The sequence below is a fragment of the Balaenoptera acutorostrata genome, chromosome 7 (genome assembly GCF_949987535.1).
Source record: "Balaenoptera acutorostrata chromosome 7, mBalAcu1.1, whole genome shotgun sequence".
NCBI classification, from domain to species: Eukaryota; Metazoa; Chordata; class Mammalia; order Artiodactyla; family Balaenopteridae; genus Balaenoptera; species Balaenoptera acutorostrata.
In genome coordinates, this window is record NC_080070.1 from 20,416,261 (window position 1) to 20,435,507 (window position 19,247).

The 19,247-nt window shown below is 37.3% G+C and overlaps 1 protein-coding gene across 1 annotated transcript in view; it reads right to left on the reverse strand.

The window, feature by feature from the left end:
* Window positions 1-19,247, reverse strand: part of EXOC4 (exocyst complex component 4) — an 824,798-nt gene that overhangs the window by 695,224 nt on the left and 110,327 nt on the right. The window contains exon 7 of the mRNA XM_007177140.2: window positions 12,489-12,663. Coding sequence (XP_007177202.2) covers window positions 12,489-12,663 — 175 coding nt within the window. The remainder of the gene's footprint in view (window positions 1-12,488; window positions 12,664-19,247) is intronic.

Here is a 19,247-nt window from a genome sequence, read left to right on the forward strand (position 1 = left end):
CATCTCTAGCTGCCTGTAACACAATTCTATGGGGATATTCTGCCAATACCTCAAATTTAACAGGCACAAAGCACCATCTTCCTGATCCTAATAACTACACAGGCTCAAAACTTCACCCTGACTTACGGCTCTCCATTTATTAGAGTAAATGGTAAAAGGTTCTGAAAATTCATTCTTCTTTCAAACTCTCTCTAATCTCAGTCCTCTTTCTTTTCACTGCCCCTGCCCTAGTCTAGCCCTTCCTTCCTGTATTGATTGAACTTGACTTCTAATTGGTATCTCTCCATCCACTTCCTTCTCCACCAATTCATTCTGTACACTGTTGCCAGATTAAACATCCTAAAAATATTACCTTCACCATTTCACTCTTCTACTGAAAAAGCCTAACAGCTACTATCATCTGTGAAGTAATCATGCCCTCCCCAAAACAATTTAAATCTGATTAAGCCTCTTGGCCTAAGTTAGGGACATCGATAAATAGCAAATGACTCAATGGGGAAGCAATCAACAAAAGCCAGAATGTGGGAAATTACTCTAGGACAAATGATCTGGCTTCTTCAGTAAATAAATTTCAAGAGGTAAAAATGAGATGCAGGGGAACTTACACATTAAAATAGTTTTAAGAAGCTTACCAAACACACTGAAATATTTAAACCTTATTTGAATCCTGATTCAGACAAACTGTAAAAAATACACAATTATGACATTTGAGACAACTGGAAATGTGAACCCTGACTGGATATTTCACAGTAAGAAAACTATGCTTTTAGGTATGATCATGGTTTTTAAAAGGAGACCTTATCTTTCAGAGATTCACATTGGAATACAGATGAAACAATACGCTCTCTAGGATTTTTTTTAAAATAAGGGAAAGGAAAAGGGAAAGGGAAATGCGCAGGGGTAGAAACGAGACAACAGTACTATAAATTGGTAACATCAGAAAGTGAATTTGGACAATGGGCGCATGGGGGTTCATTATACATTTCTATGTATTTCTGAACACGTTTGAAATTTTCCGTAATAAAATAAAAAGCAAAAACAAAAAACCGTAACGGCAGCCCACAGCCAAAAGAGGCAAGCCCAATCTCTTATTCAAAGATCTCCCTGGCACCCAAAATTATTCAATCTTATTTTGGTAACACTTCCCCCCCAAAAAAAAAGCTAACCAAAAAAACCTCCATTCTTCCCAGCTCTCTATAATACTACATGTATTACGTATTCAACCCTAACCATGTTAGAGTGTGCCAAGTCTCTCCTTGTCCATGAACTCAAATGCTTTAACCCATTCTGACCTTGTTCTTCTATGATCTCCTCTGAAATTTTTCCCTGGGACCATAAACAGCCCTGTATTATTGTTGGTTATGTTTTTGTCTTAACTCCCTGCAAGGTTAAAATAATTTCATAAATTTCTTTTACATATACACCTTAAAAAAGAAATACCTTTTCCCCTTAGTTAAAAACAACAACAAATTTCCATTAATATAAATCTGAAAAACTCATACAGGTAATAAATAGGGGTGGGGAGAGAAGAAACAAAGAAAACAACTCTTTTCTTAATAAAAAGACAATCACTGGGCTTCCCTGGTGGCGCAGTGGTTGAGAGTCCGCCTGCCAATGCAGGGGACACGGGTTCGAGCCCTGGTCTGGGAAGATCCCACATGCCGCGGAGCAACTGGGCCCGTGAGCCACAACTACTGAGCCTGCGCGTCTGGAGCTTGTGCTCCGCAACAAGAGAGGCCGCGACAGTGAGAGGCCCGCGCACCGCGATGAAGAGTGGTCCCCGCTTGCCACAACTAGAGAAAGCCCTCGCACAGAAACGAAGACCCAACACAGCCAAAAATAAATAAATTAATTAATTAATTAAAAAAAAAAAAAAAGACAATCACTAAGATTCTGATATAACTATTGCCAGTCCAAAAACTTCTTGAATGAAAAAATGTATTTTTCAATGTTCTCAACTACTCAAGTCAGAAATAGGAATTGCCTATGTTTGCTGTCTTTGGGCTGCTAACTCTAAATAAAGTTGAATCAAAATCTCTACACGGAGATTAGTTACAGCACAGTCATTTGGTTTTTCTTTTCCCTTTAACGTGTGCGTATATTAAAGCATTTCCCGTCTCTATGGCGCTTCAACACGCTATCATCGTTTGCTATGTGTCACAGAACACACACTCCCTCCTAAACACGCCACAGTGATGCATCTTTCTAAATAAAACTAAACTCACTTTTTGTAAATTTCTCCCACCCCTTGAGACTGTCTTCTAATAGTCTTGGTTTTAATATGACCAAGCCTGTAATACTTGCTCATCGTAGCTCTGAACCAGATTGTGCATTAGAATCAGTTGGAATCCGACTGAAAGAGGCTTTTCAGATGTGGCATCCACAGGTAATTCTGACTGGGAGGAAGGGAGGAAGAAAGGAAGGCTCACTGACAGCTAATAGCTGTGACTACCAAAATATTCAGAACATTCAGATGATCTAATCTGAAGCCACTGCAAAAACATAAATGAAATAATTTTCTTGTCCTTACAGGGTAAAGCAAAGGCTTAAACCAATTTTAGTGCATTTAACAAAATATCTGGCATTTTAGAACTGGAAAACCCAAATCTCTATTCAGTGACTGCTATTCTTTGAAACATGAAATCCTCAATTTTCACAATTTGAAAATATGTATACATATATAGGTGTAAATATACTACTTTATATACATACACTTAGTAAAATGCCTAGTGAGACATATTCCTCAACAAAGAGTCTTTATTTTAAAATTATGAGAACTAAGATGATTTCAACTAAATGAATCAACTAAAAGTATCACAGATTCTCAAGTGAAATGTCAAGACGTCAAAATCCAAGCCAGAGTAGGCATGTAAATCACTGACTTAAACATTTAAAAAGAAAGCTAGTGGGGCTTCCCTGCTGGCGCAGTGGCTAAGAATCTGCCTGCCAATGCAGGGGACACAGGTTCAAGCCCTGGTCCAGGAAGATTCCCACATGCCATGGAGCAACTAAGCCCATGCGCCACAACTACTGAGCCTGTGCTCTAGAGCCCACAAGCCACAACTACTGAGCCTGTGTGCCACAATTACTGAAGCCCGCGTGCCTAGAGCCCATGCTTCGCAACAAGAGAAGCCACCGCAGTAAGAAGCCCACACACTGCAAGGAAGAGTAGCCCCTGCTTGCCACAACTAGAGAAAGCCCACGCGCAGCAACAAAGACCCAGTGCAGCCAAAAATAAAAACTAATAATAATGATAATAAAATAAAATAAATTTATAAATTAAAAAAAAGAAAGCAAGCTAGGGCAAGCTGAGTTCTACATTTGACTCTTTAGTGCTATAACCATGATTTAAACCTCTTAGTTTCTCCAGCTCTAAAATGGGAACAATATGACAAATGGTAAAAACAGAAAGGACAAAGGGATTCATAAGATGCAAGAAATCATCTTAGTGCTTGAGTCTAAAGTGACAGATAAGTGAAATTACTTAAGAATTTCATAAACTCACTTGAACCAAGTAATTCCATGAAAGAGCTGTATTTTCCTAAATGTATTTTAAATGGTCTTTGTTTTAATATGATTGAAATGGTAAGATTTGTTGAGCCTGATAATCATTTAAATATTCTCTAACCAATTAAGATCAATAGGCAAGGGGCTTCCCTGGTGGTGCAGTGGTTAAGAATCCACTGCCAATGCAGGGGACAGGGGTTCGAGCCCTGGTCCGGGAAGATCCCACATACCGCGGAGCAACTAAGCCCGTGTGCCACGACTACTGAGCCTGCTCTCTAGAGCCTGCGAGCCACAACTACTGAGCCCGTCTCTGCAACAAAAGAAGACACCGCAGTGAGAAGCCCACGCACTGCAACAGAGTAGCCTCCGCTCGCCACAACTAGAGAAAGCCCACACGCAGCAACGAAGACCCAATGCAGCCAAAAATAAATAAAATAAAATAATTTTGTAAAAAAAACACAAACAGACAAAGAGAAAAGCTTTGGAGGTGGTGGACTGTAAGGAAGCCCTGTCATTTCTACCCTTGGGTCCTCTAGACCAAGACCCAATCAGACCCAAGCAGATACTTCCTGGGCAATTAGAAATTTAAGGAGAGCAGACCAAATCCACCAAATTCTGGGGCATCAGCCACCGAGCTACTATTTTTAAAGTTTGGCCCAGTGTATTAAGATATCCATGACATTCACCACAACTTTCACTGAACCTCAGACACCCTAGTGCTCTGACTTGTGCAACTGCCACACGTGCACGGGGAGCCAGAGGAATCTCCTTGGCTGCCCATCATTTCCTGCTTTAAGTAGTGAACATAAAACAACCTACGGAGAGTCCTGGTGCTATAGAAGCTGACTTCAATTTAGAGGAAGATTTCTACTTTAACTTTCACATGCTCACTTAATTCTATGCATTGGGCAGCGTACTATCCATTGACCAGACAGAACAAAAATTCGAGGAGCAAGCACCTTCCTGGAGACTCAGTGGCCTGGCCGACAACATGACTTTAATATGCCACCCAAAACAGAGGCTATCAAAAAGTGTTAAACGTTGAGAAATGAAGAAAAACTATTTCTGCAAGAATAATCGCGCAAGTTATCTGGCCTAGAATACAGCAAAAAAAGCTAGTTTTACTTTGAGGAATGGAATCCTCATCTAACCAAAATATCACATGAAACAAAAGCTAAGAATAACCTAGTTTCAGACCTGAATTCAAAATAGAAATTGCATCTGTCTCCTTGAAAAACTCCTCTAGGTCATGGATCAGTACCAATAAGATTTGTGGATTTTCTTACCTGACAGCAAACTTCAAGTTCTCTCTGCATGAGGTTAATTTTATCACTATTTAGACATTTAAGTGGCAGTTAACACAAGTAGAATGATTTTCCATTCTGTCTCTGTTAAGCTCCAGAAAGAGAGATCAGGGCACTAAAAAGTGAAGGGACTCGTGGTGTCACTGTCAGTGGTTCAACAGTGTAATTACAACCCACAGCCTCCATCTGTAGAACACTACTTAGCACACTCGGGGTTACACACTTAAGCCGACAATGGCTAAACCGGCAGTTTGGTTTTGAAAAGTGATGTGAATAAAAAAATGAGATTTTTTTCAGAATCATAACACCTGAAAGATAGGTTTGTTCAAAGTGATCCTCTTATTTCCTCTGTTATGTTAAATCCCACAGGAAATGGAGTATTTTGTGTTTCTAGTGTACCTCGGTCTAAACACACTTGAAAATGTGCAGCCAACGGTATGACAGGCATGTCACCAAGTAGGTGACATTTCGGAAGGTGCTGTTGCTACTCAGAAGGGCAAAAACATGTATTTCTATTATCACAGTTCTAAAGAGTGTGTAAAACTGAAAAGGGAGTTCAATGGTGTGTGGTCACAGGGATGACACCAGGAGAAAACTCTGACACCCTGTTACTATGATAGCGACAGCCGTGTCTCCACACACGGCTGTCTCCAGACACAAACACGCCGAGACAAATGAGCCTTCCAACTACAGGATGGATTCTGCCTGCCAGGGACAGCCCAGGTTCCAGCGGAGAAAAGCTGCCGAAGTCTCTACGTGATCAAAAATTATTTTCTTTTCCAAGAGTTAGTAAACAAAAGAGCATTTCCATTTTTCAGCAAGAAACATTTTCGATTCAAAGAAACACTGAAATTTGAAGTCTAAACACCTGTAACTCCATTCATCATATGATCCCATCACCTTCATACATGCTGGTACATGCTAACTGCAGGCGTCTATTGTTCTCAACTATGTCTGTTCTCCAGAAATGATTTTAACCTAAAGAGCATTCCACCAACAAGTATCAGAAAACTAAATTGGTCCTAAGCATAAAACTCTGCATGCAAACTTAAACCAAAAGTCCTCTTTTCTAAGTCCTCCATGTTGGCAAATATTCTCCTGTGTTACTTCCCATGCCAGCTGGCTAACACTGAAGTAAAAACACACACTCTTGCCCGCTCCCCTCACTTCACCAGAGTGAGTTCTCTGACTATCTTGTGTTCAGCTTTATTCCCGAATACTTAGCACATAGTTGGCCCCAATAACTTAACACTAAAACATCACTAAAATATCTGTCATACTGGAAACCAGCATGACAAGTTGACTACGAGGTTTTATAGATTTTCTAAAAGACTCCCTAAAGGTTTACAAATCCTTCCCTCTTCTTTGTATTCCTCTAACATGCTCCATGAAAGCCTGTCATTTATTCTACTATTAGACAATATCTCAAGTAATATAACCCACAGACTCTCCAGTAGCCTACACAATAGTTTCCTTGCCTTAGTCTCCAGCCTCTACACCCAATCCTTTTCAGTACTACCATATTAATCCTACTTCATCTCACCACATGCCAATCCAAATCCAAAATGGCCCAGTATCACCTAAAACAAAGGTCCTCAAAACTTGAGCGTGCATATGAATCACCTGAAGGGCTTATTAAAATACAGATTGTATGGCCTCACTCCTTGAGTTTCTGAATCAGTAACTATTAAGTAGGAACACAAATTTGCTTTTTTAACATGCTCCTAGGTAACACTAATGCTGCTGGTCCAGGAAACATACTTTGAGAACCACTGACCCAAAGCAACAGTTCCCAATTACAGGATCCCAAACAATCAGAACCATCTTAGGAGCTAAAAAACAAACAAACAACAACAACAACAAAAAACCCCACAAAATCCAGTCCTTATCCACAGTGATCCTTAATCAGAAGGTCAAGGATGGGACTAGGAATCAATCCAGAGGTAAATCTAGTGCACACTCAGCTTCAGGAGCCATTAGCCTAAAGACAAATCACAATCCCCTTAGATGACACTTAAGGGCTTCCACAACCTGAACCCAAACCTACCTATCTGAACTTATCTTCTAGTCCACAAAATAAACCCTCAGTTACAGCTAAACCGTTCTTTTCTTACTTATCCCTGAATGTCCTTGTCCATTCATTCCTTCTGTGCCACTTACCAGTATCTCACTTGCCATTCCAGCTGTCTGGAGTGCCATTTGCATCTTCTCTACCTCTGCAAAACCTCCAAGGATCAGCTCTTCAACAATCCTGAACACCTTTTTTGGTCCATTTAACACGTTTCAGGATGATTATATGACACACTGTGCCAACTACCATTCTTACATTTAGCAACATTAGTCCATTTGTGTGTCTGTGCCACTGCATATCCAGTTTATTGATGGGTATATAACCTAATATTACACTGTAAGAAATCTGTAAGTAATCTGTAACCTGAAAGAATTTTTGAAGGAACTAGAAAATACAGAAAACTAAAACCGATTTAAAAATTGTATAACAATTTTTATTACATAATAGTAATCATTTAAAATATGTAGATGACCTCTTACTTTAAAATGCTTTATTCTTAAATCTGTGGATTAATAAAGATGAGTACAATAGGGAGCTAAGAAACAATCAACCAGAGATTAATTCAAGTCATGACTAATATTCTTCCACAACATGTCTAAGAAAACACAAATTGGGGGCAGAAAAGTAGAAAAGTAAGAGGAGGAGAAAAATGGAGGAAAAGAAAGAAAGGAAAAAAGCAAAGAACACTGTCATACCTTGACCTCAAAACAATTAAACATAATACATGAAATGAAATGTTATTTCTACATTAGACCCATCACCTTGTACTATTAGATCAGTTTTAGTTTTATGTTCTTTATCTGTCAAATAGCTTATACCAACAGTACATGTACACATTAACATGAAATAGCAACAGTATTGCCAAGTGTATGATTTGGGGACTACAAGTTACTCAGAGATTTAACACACAATTGATGCCTCTTTAGTGTCTTAAATACATCTTAAGGGTGAAGGGAGTGGGGAATGGGAAGTGATTTCTAATGGATACAAACAGGGACTTCCCTGGTGGCGTGGTGGATAAGACTCCATGCTCCTAATGCAGGGGGACCGGGTTCGATCCTTGGTCAGGGAACTAGATCCCACATGCATGCCACAACTAAGAGTTCGCATGCCACAACTAGGGAGCCCACATGCCGCGACTAAGGAGCCAGCGAGCCACAACTAGGACCCAACACAGCCAAATAAATAAATATTTAATAGAAACAAACAAGGTTTTTTTTTAGGGTGATGAAAATGTTATAAAATCATATCATGGTGATGGTTGCACAACTCCATAAATATACTAAAAAGCATTGAAATCTATACCTTAAACAGGTAAACCTTTTGGCAGGTACATTAAGTCTCAATAAAGCTCTTTAAATAAACAAATGAATAACTCATTCCATAATATAGAAGACAGGATCCCCAATCATCTTTTGAAATGACATGTGTGAAAGGTATAACTGATTTAATAAGCCAGAAACATACTTTCAATCATTTTTTCATTTCAAGTTAATGTCTGATGGAACTTAAAATTCCTTAGTTTATTATAAACATTTTTAATATGAGATAATGGGTTTTGTTTTCAAAAGTGTAGGAATTATATACATTTGACAAATCCAAAGTAAGTAGGGCTAAGTAAGGCATATCTTACTTTGTTCATAACCATAATTAATTCTTCATAATAGTACTATAAATAGGATCCTAGTAGATTCAAAAGTTGTTTTAAATTTAGAACATTAGTCCTATTCAAATATCAGATATCAAAAACTTATTCATAAAGCATTTTATAACCTTGTGACAATAGGATTACATAGTCTATAACATACTTCCTAGGGCTTAATGTATTCAGGTTTTAAATGCCATAAGTACTATGATACAAATAATTCCATTTGATAATATATTCTAATACTGTCCAATACATTTGCATAACACAAATATTTTTATTAGTATTTCATGGTACATCTCTTTCCATTCATATACTTTTAATTTGTCTGTATCTTTATGTTTAAAATCTCTTAAGCCCAAAATGAGGAACTTGAATTAAAAAATGGGGATATACTCTTCAAAATGCCACTGCTATAATAAAAGGTAAAGAAAGGCTATGGAAATGTTCAAGCTTAAAGGAAACTAAAGAGGCATGAAAAGCAGATACAGTATCTAATGCTAGACTGGATTCTCTACTGGAGGAGCAAAAAAACCCCAAAACTGCCCTAAAGAACATTACTGGGTCAATCGACAAAACTAGAATATAGAAAATAGATAACAGAGAAAACACACACAAGTACATATATACATAGAGAAAACAACTGATAAAGTGACAAAATGCTAACAATAGTTGAAATTGAATTAAGGGTTATATGGGCACCCTTTGTACTATTCTTACAACCTTTCTAAAAGTTTGAAGTTATTTTAAAATTTTTTAAAAAACAACATAAAACGTATCTCTTGTAAACAGTATGGTTGGGTTTTTCTTTTTTTTTAAACCAATCTGACAAACTCTGCCTTTAAATTGAAGTATCTAGTCCATTTACATTTAATGTAATTATTTATATGGGCAGTATAAGTCTAACATGTTGCTATTTGTTTTCTATTCACCCTGTCTTTGTTCTGTTCTTTATCTTTTCTTTCTTCATTGTTCTTTTTTCTTCCTTTCCTGCTTTTTTCTTTTGGATTAATCAAATATTTGTTCACTATTCAGTTTTATGCCCTTTACTGGCTTTTCAGCTATACATCTATTTTACAATTTAATGTTTGCTCTAGGGATTATAATATGTATCCTTAACTTACCACAGTTTACCTTAAACATTGTACCTCTTCATGTATAATGTAAGAAACTTACAGCAGTAGAGTTTCATTTACCCTATTCCCATCTTTTGTGCAATTATTGTCATACATTTTACTTTGAAATATATTATAAAACCCACATACATTACTATTGGTTTGCTTTAAACAAAAATTAAGAAATGAGAAAAATATATTTTATTTTTACCCACATATCTACCACTTTCGGCCTTCTTTATATTTTCCTGTAGATGAGTTACCACCTGGTATTGTTTTCCTTTAGCCTGAAAAACTTTCTTTAACGTTTCTTTAAGTGCAGGTCCAGTGAAAACAAATTATTTCAGCTTTAGTTAATGTGAAAATGTCACTATTTCACCTTCATTTCAAATGATTTTTTTGGTGAATATAAAATTCTAGATTGACAATTTTTGTATTTTCCAGCACTTTCAAGATGACATACATTGATTTCCAGCTTGTATTGCTTCTGATGAGACATTAGTGAAAATTTTTATCACTGGTTCCCTGTAGGCAATGTACTCTTTTTCCTCTGGCTATCTTTAAGATTTTTTTCTTTGCTTTTCAGCTACCTGATGATAATGTGTCTAGATATGGTTTTCTTTGTGTTAAACTTCCTTGAATTTGTTGAACTTCTTGATCTGCGGGTCTATGTTTTTCAACAAATTTAGAAATTTTGGGTCATTGTTTCTTCCAACAATTAACTGCCCCAATCTCTCTCCCTGCTCTGCCTCTGTACTTCCAACCACACAAATGTTAGACAGCATGATACTGTCCCACAGGACATTATGGCTTTGCTTATTTTTCTTTTCAGTCTATTTTCTCCCTGTACTTTAGTTTAGATTGGTTTTGATTGATTTTTAAGTTTTCTAATCCTTTCTTCTACAGCATGCAATCTGTTGTTAAATCCATCTGGTAAATTTTTCATTTCAGATATTAATTTTCATCAAATTTTTAAAATTCTGGTTATTAGTCACATTTTTCTGCTTTTTTGCAAGTATAATAATTGTATGCTGCACAATGTGGATGCTTCATTATTGAGATACTAGATTACATTACTTTATTTACAGGTGGATCAGACTAATACTGTAGAGACTTGGTTTGGGGCTTTGTTACATGAAATTACAGTATAACGTACACTATGGCTAGAACAGCCCAATTCCTGAAACATCTGAGGTCACATCTGAAAGCACAGGATGTTCACCAAGTTCTCCCCACACTGGCTGGTCTGAACTCCACCGTTTCTGAGCATTTGGCAACTTTTTCAATTTCCATTCAGCTCACAGTCCCACAGTAGCTATTTTCTGCCTTGGAGTGGGTGAAACTTCACATCTGACCAAAGGCTCGACAATATTCTTTTCAGATTTCTGGGGCTCCTTCTCTCTGCAATTCCCTCTCCTTCAGTATCCTAACCCACAAACCGCAGCTGCCTCTGCACCCCTGAACCCTGAACTCTGCTTCATCTACTACTTACAGCCTGCTGATGTATGTTCACTTTCCTATGTCATAGTTTGAAAGTGTCCCCAGAGAAGAAGCTGGGATGAATGTGAAAGTGACCTCATGTATTCTCTTCTCTCAACTGACCATGCCGATCGCCTGAGTCCACCCAGTTTTCAAGTTACTTATGGTAGGAGGTAACCACATCATGGACAGAACCAGAAGTCCTTAATTCTAATTATTTTTGAAATAGCTTTAAAATCTATTATCTTATTTCATCCTTAAAATAAACATGTAACCTGAAAAGCATATGTTTCCATGACAGATTAGCAAACCAAGATATAAAATATTAAATAACCAGTTTCCAAGCAATAAAGATATTTTATTCAACACACAAATATTCATCAAGCACCTACTATGGGCACATGGTAATTGACATAGCAGCAAAACAAACTCATGGAATATAGTTGCAACCTATATTCTTTCTACTGAACCATCAATAAAGCACACAGACCGTATCCAAAAAATTGTCTAATGAATGAATAACCAGGAATCAATCAATCCACCAAGAGCATGCCTATACTCTCAAAAATAACTACAATTTATATACATGATTTATTTTTTTCCTGCAAAGAATCCTATTTGCCATGCAAATAATTTCATTTCTACACAGTTATATTTTTCAATTCCCTATATATACTTAATTTTTTTCCTATTAGTAGATACTGTCTAACCAAGTCACTTCTATTTAGCTATGTCAAATTTGCTTCAGCTAGCTCTTAATCGTATTTCTCATTTTCATCTGGCCAAATCAAATATATTTTCCTGGCACATGGAGAGAAAATATAATAAAATTTCTAAATACCACCTCTGCAGCATCATACCAAACAGTAATATCATTCCTCCGATCTTCAACAGATCAATCAAAGTGGTACATTTATACCTTACAGGTTTATCTTCATCTCTTAAAATAAGCTCTTGACCTGTCTTTTACCCCAACATACGCAAGAGCTGACTGTAAGAAAATGGTCATAAACTTAAGCTACATATATGTTTATAAAATAGTGTTTAGGAACATTTTAATATTGATTACATAAACATATGACTAATTCCAGTGAAGTAAAATACATTACAACAGAAAGCCAGATACTATAGATCCTTGATTGCTACGTATTGAGAATCTCCTAATTTTAAAGCCTGGCCAAAAAAAGTTTGTTTAAAGGTCTTTTGAAAATGATAGAAGTCCATAACATCAGCAAGCATCACCTTTAAATAGGAACACTACATTCTCACTCTGTTTATGGTTAAGAGAATATTTTAGGTGGCTGATTTTTTTATATTCCTACCTGTTATTCCGAATCAAGACGGCACCCCCTGTAAAAGGATCTTACCTGCAGAACATCTTGGATCTTCACCCACACGTCTGCCATGTCATACAATTTGACATCTTCCTGCTGAGTCAGTGGAGTCACAACAGTGTCTTGCAGGTATCCCAGGACCACAGAGTGTGCAGCAGCTACAGCATTAAACTTGTCAAACAGCAACTCCAGCAGTTCTAGAAGTAACCTAGTGGAAGAAAAAAAAAACATTTACATACAAACAAACACAAAATGATTGACACTGGCCTGCAAGAAAAACATCAAACTAAAGTGAAGTAGCACACTACCATGTAAACAGCTCACTAAAGTTCAACAGATTTCATTTCAAACAGTTGTCTGATCTAAGTAACTTTTGAAAATTTATCTAAGTGTCAGTTTCCTCTGCTATAAAATGGACATGGTGAAGTCAGACAAAGACAAGTATTATATGATCACTTATATGTGGGATCTAAAAAATAATACAAGTGAATCTATATACAAAACAGAAACAGACTCACAGATGTAGAAGACAAACTTATAGTTACCAAAGGCGGAAGGGAAGGGGGAAGGATAAATTCGGAGTATGGGACTAACAAATGCAAAGTACTATACATAAAATAGGTAAGCAACAGAATTTACTATATAGTGCAGGGAACTATATCCCATATCTTATAATAACCTATAATGGAAAATAATCTGAAAAATATATGTGTATAACTGAATCACTTTGCTGCACACCTGAAACTAACATAATATTGTAAATCAACTATACTTCAATTTAAAAAAATGGACATGGTGTAAAAATTTTAAAGACAATTGTAAAGTCCCTAAACCAGCAGTAGCAGCTCAATAAACATTTGTTTCCTTTTTAACATAATTCAGTGATCACTATACTCTCTATTTATATAGGCAGTTTTTCTAAGGAATTCAGGCAATTTTTCAGACAACAGTCCGAATGTTACAGAGAATGTGCTATTCTCTAGCAATAAATTGGGCACTTTGGTAAGGACACTAATCCTTTTAGTCATGGAAAGCTGCGCTTACTCCCATTCAAATGTATGGCCTAACTTGCCTGAAAAAACTACACACCTGCCGAGCAATCTGACTTTCACCACAGGGAGCAGCTTGGACCTCTGCATTATCTCATTTTTCATCTTGAGAGATGGACACATATTATTACATCAATTTTATATACTCAAGGACACAAAATGAGGTTGCAAGGCAGCTGACCCTAGAACAAAAGTTGATTTCCATGTCAGAGCACTGAGCCACCTACCTCTCTCTACAGTTGTACAGTGTAGATGTATATTCAGAGATGGCTCAGAGCGTCATGTCATGGATGCAAAATAATTCCCCCATCACTGAGCCTTACAGCATCACTGATCACTCACACTTGGAACCATCCTTTCCTCCTCTGAAGTTGTATTTTATTCCACTTTTAAGGACCTTATCACATATGGCTCACATATGTGACTCAATCAATGTGGGTCACATTTATTTATATATAGACATTTTACCTCTCTTCCCCATTATTAGCCTTTTAGAGCAGGCACTGCTTTATACATCTCTGTACATGCAGGAGCACTCAGAACAGTGATCAGCAAATATTTGCTGAATGAATTTAATGTGTATACCATGAATGAGTGCAGACAATTTTGGAATGTGACCTTTATTGTATAATCTGTGGCTCTCAGTTCATAGTTCCTAAGTAGACTTATAAACCAACCTGGAAAGTAGAAAAAGCAAAATATCTTGTCAGCAATGTCGATTAACAAGATTTTATTACCATAAATAAGAGGCTATAACTATAATCTCATCAAAACGTATAGCATAATATCTATTCCTATGGCTTCTTTATTGCCCAATTACTGTAATTAATGTGCCAATGTGACAGGCAATAATTATCTTATGATAAAACCCTAATATCTCTGACACTTTGATTTAGACAAGACAGAATCAATAAAAATGTACATATTCCTCCAAGTCTAGAATATACATATATAATCCAGAAATTACACATCGTATTTGTAAATAGGAGCCATTCTACCTTTGAATGATGATTTTTTAAAATCTTTTAAAGGTAAATTCATATTTATACTCACATTTACCTAAAACAATTCTTCACTTTCATCTGTGTTATATAAGAACTACTCAAAATCATCAGAAAAAGGTACAAAGTACAGGAAGATGTATCTAACTTAACAACTAAAATAGTTAATTCAGAGTAGGTAAATAATCTGTGTAAGACTGGTATCTGGCATCATACAGAGAAAACACCTGATTAAGTAAGGTTCTACTTTTCCAATAAAGATTTATGCTGAGTATGTAAAAGCCTGTGGTTCCCAAATGTCAATCCACAGACCACAATGTATTTTTCAGTGGTAGACAGAAAAATAAGACCATATATTCACGTTTCACAAAGGTAAATTTGTTTGATATTTTTGGTATTCTCTTGGTAAGAAAAATCTGTTATTTTCTTCCATGACTGCAGTTATGTTGCCAAATGTCCTTACTTAACAAAATTAAAACGTAGTAACCTTATGCTATACCCCAACATTTCTGGAATGATTTTAATTTTTATTTTATATTGGTGTATAGTTGATTTACAATGTTGTGTTAGTGTCAAGTGTATAGTTATACATATATCTATTCTTTTTCAGATTCTTTTCCCATATAGGTTATTACAGAGTACTGAGGAGAGTTCTCTGTGCTATACTGTAGGTCCCTGTTGATTACCTATTTTATGTATAGCAGTATGTACATGTTAATCCAACCTCCTAATTTATCCCTCTCCCTCACCTTTCCCCTTTGGTAACCACTAGTTTGTTTTCTTTGTGCGTCTTTCTGTTGAAATGATGTCGATTCATGACATTCAGAAGCATAAGGCATGCTGGTATCCAACTTCCCAATGGCATGAAGTTCTAGGTACAGGCCTACAAACCAGCAATAAAGCAGAAAACACTGGAAGAGGAGTGGCTCCTCTGAATGGAGGGGCTGCTGTCTGGTTATCTCTAGGGCCACTAGACTCCATGACTGCACACACCTCGGCTGCCACTCAAGGACAAGAGCAACTCAGCAACCAGGGGCAGTGCTCTGTTTAGAAAAGAGACCTAAGAGGGAACTGAGGTGTAAAATGAGATCCATGGTATCTTAACAGTATGGAAATAGCAATCCCTGGATAAAATGCAACACATGACCACCTTCTGCCACACCTGGAGGATCAAGACCAAGATAGATGTGCTGTAGTGTGACTGTCAGAGCCATAAGACAGGTTACAGAAGGAAGAAAAAAAGAAGAGCCAGGCCGGAAATCAAGAGACTCTATTTGCCACTCTGCCTACTTTGAAACATCCACCAATTTCAAAGAGAGGGAAGCTCTCCTCTGCCTCACCACAGCACAGTCTCAACAATACTAATAAAACCCGCAGCTCCGACATTAAAACTTAAAACTTCTGTGCTGCAAATGATACCATCAAGAAAGTGAAAAGAAATGGGAGAAAATATTTGCAAATAATTTACCTGATAAAGGATTTGTATCTAGAATACCTCAAGATTTCTTACAACTAGTAACAAGAAGACAACCAAATTTTAAAACGGACAAAGGATTTGAATATGCACTTTTCCTAAGAAGATATATGAATGACCAATAAGCAAACAGAAGATGCTCAACATCTTAGCCATCAGAGAAATGCAAATCAAAACCGGGAGATACCGGTTTTTGGATGGGTATCATCAAAAAGACAGACAATAAAAAGTACTGGTAAAAGGATGTAGAGAAATTTGAACTCTCATACAGCACTGGTGAGAATGTAAAAATGGTACAACTGCTTTGGAAAACAGCTTGGCAGTTCCTCAAAACATTAAACACAGAGTTACCATATGTACCCAGCAATTCCACTCCTAGGTATATACCCAAGAAAAACAAAAACACACAAGTGCACAAAAACGTGTACACAAATGCTCACAGCAGCATTATTCATAATAGTAAAATATTAAAATAGTAGTAAAATAGTAATAGTAAAATCATAAAGTGGAAATAATCCAAATGTCCATCAACTAACAAATGGACCAAAAAAACCCAAGGTATATTCATATAATAGAATATTATTTGGCTATAAAAGGAGATGAAGTACTGATACATACTACAACATGAACCTTGAAAACATTATGCAAAGTGAAAAAAGTCACAGAAGACTACTTTGTGACTTTGTGTGATTCTAATTATATGAAAGATCCAGAATAGGCAAATTACACAGATGGAAAATATGTTAGTGGTTCTTAGGTAGGTTGGAATTACCCACTAAAGCATATGGGGCTTGTTTTGTAGGGGGGACAAAAATGTTCTGGAACTACAGAGCGGTGATGGTAGCACACCCTGTGAATACACCAAAAACCACTGTTTCAATGGGTGATTTGTGTAGTATGTGAATTATATCTCAATTTATCTGTATTTTTTGTTTTTTTGTTTTTTTAAATCATCAGCTGTGGCTCTGAGTCAGGACAGGGAGGGCCCCACACCTCCCCTGTGGTGAAGTAAAAACATATAGAACAGTGAAAAAAGGAAACTGATGTCTCAAAAAGTGAAGTATTATGAACACTGACTCCTTCCGAATCTTACTACCAGGAGGACATCAGCTTTTCTCTTTTGGTTCACTTGTTTTTTGTTTGTTTTTCCTTCTTACATAAGTAACTGCTAAAGAAACAAAAGATGCACATTCTTTCCCAACATTGATAATTCCTAACCCTGTAATTATGAGAAAATGTCTCAACTTCTTCAAGTGTTCCCATCTGTAAAACCAAAGTATTAATTAATACCTGTTCCAGGAGCCTCACACAACTGATGGATGGATCACATTAGAAAATGGACAGAATTAGTTGAGATAATGGTACTGTATTAAAGAGAGAGGAGGTTTCAGGATCCCTTTGTCTGGATTTCTGGCTTGAGCAACTCTGAAGACAATGGTTACCCTTCCTGAGAGAAAGAGAGAGTGGGGAGAGGGAGAGAGAATGAGAATGAAGTGAAGACAGAAACTGTTGAAAAGGAGAGCCGTTGGGTTTAGATCTGAAGATGTTAAGTTTAAGGTGTTACATACCTTGGTTATGCAAGTCTGGAGCTCAGGAGTGAGACTGATATTGGAAATTTACAAAGTGATAAATATTTGAGAGGATGAGATTACTCAGGGATAATATGCAGAGTAAGACAAGCAAGCCAACATTCCCCAAAATAGCAGCAGTGAAGAGATGTTCAGGAAGTAGCGAGGCAGGAAAACGACGACAGGAAGGAAAATTGTAGAAGACAGTGGAGAAGAGAATAGCAACAGAGCCAAGGCTAAATGGCAGCCCGCTGAGGTAAAGACAGAAATGTACAACTCACGGGTCCCAGTGACCTTGGCAAGAAGGGTTTCAGGGGAGCACTGGATGCTGAACTCAGCAGTGGGATAAGGAGTGAATGGCTAATAAGGGAAAGAATCCAAGTCAATCACACACTTTGCAAAGGCTGACCATTCCTCACCAACACATGCCCTCCTAAAAAAAGAAAATGAAAAAGCAAGTGACTCTCTCCCAATGCAGCAAGAATAAGAAAGACCAGGAATCACTCACATAAACAAGACATAAAATGCGCTAGTCTGGCCCAATTTAAAGCTACCAGAAATAAACTGAAATATGCTGTTAATATTCACATATACTCGCTGGCTGCCCACCCAACACTGGATTGAGAAAACAAGTGTTTGCCTTTCACTGCAGACACACTCAGGATAACCTGCACACACAAAGCCCCACAAAAGTCATCCCCTGAACTTGAGGACACAGGGAGGGGGAAGGGTAAGCTGGGACAAAGAGAGTGGCATGGACTTATATATACTACCAAATGTAAAATAGATAGCTAGTGGGAAGCAGCCGCATAGCACAGGGAGATCAGCTCGGTGCTTTGTGTCCACCTAGAGGGGTGGGATAGGGAGGGTAGGAGGGAGACGCAAGAGGGAGGAGATATGGGGATGTATGTATATGTATAGCTGATTCACTTTGTTATACAGCAGAAACTAACGCACCATTGTAAAGCAATTATACTCCAATAAAGATGTTAAAAAAAAAAAGTCATTCCCCACCGTACTCCGCCAACAAAATATTGACTAAATAAAAGAAGAAATAAAACATGACACTGCAACTAGCTCAGTTGCTTAAATCCTGTTAGGATCAAGGTTTTCACCACTGATCCAAAAGACAAAAGAGCAGGCAGAATCATTAAATTACTAGAGATTCCTTAAACTGAATTGAATAAGAAAAGGCCTCAGACAGGAATAAGCCTAAGAACCATAGAGATTAGAATTTCAATTAATTGCAATTTCTACCAGTCAGAAGAAAATCGTGCGTGTGAATGTGCACGCACACACACACACACACACACACACACACAGAGGTTATTTCCAGAGTCACAAAACAGTATGCAATAATATGCAATACGAAATCACAGTCATTGAAAGAATACTTCAATCCTGGGATGGCAATGTGGTATAAATGCCGGTATAAAGGACTGGCATTAGAAAGCTGGACTTGGTACCAGCTCTCTGCTGAATAGCCATGGGATTTTCAGTACGTAATGGGACTGTTCCAAGTCTCAGGCTCCTCAAACACAAATTTCCTCAATTACAATTTCCTAATCACAAACTGTGAGAATTAAATGCAATAATATAAGTGAAAGTATACTAAAAAGCAAACTCAAAACAACAGTAAATTGCTTCCTATACCTTTAACGGTTACCATCTAGAGGGGGAAAAGGGGCGGGGGGGACAAA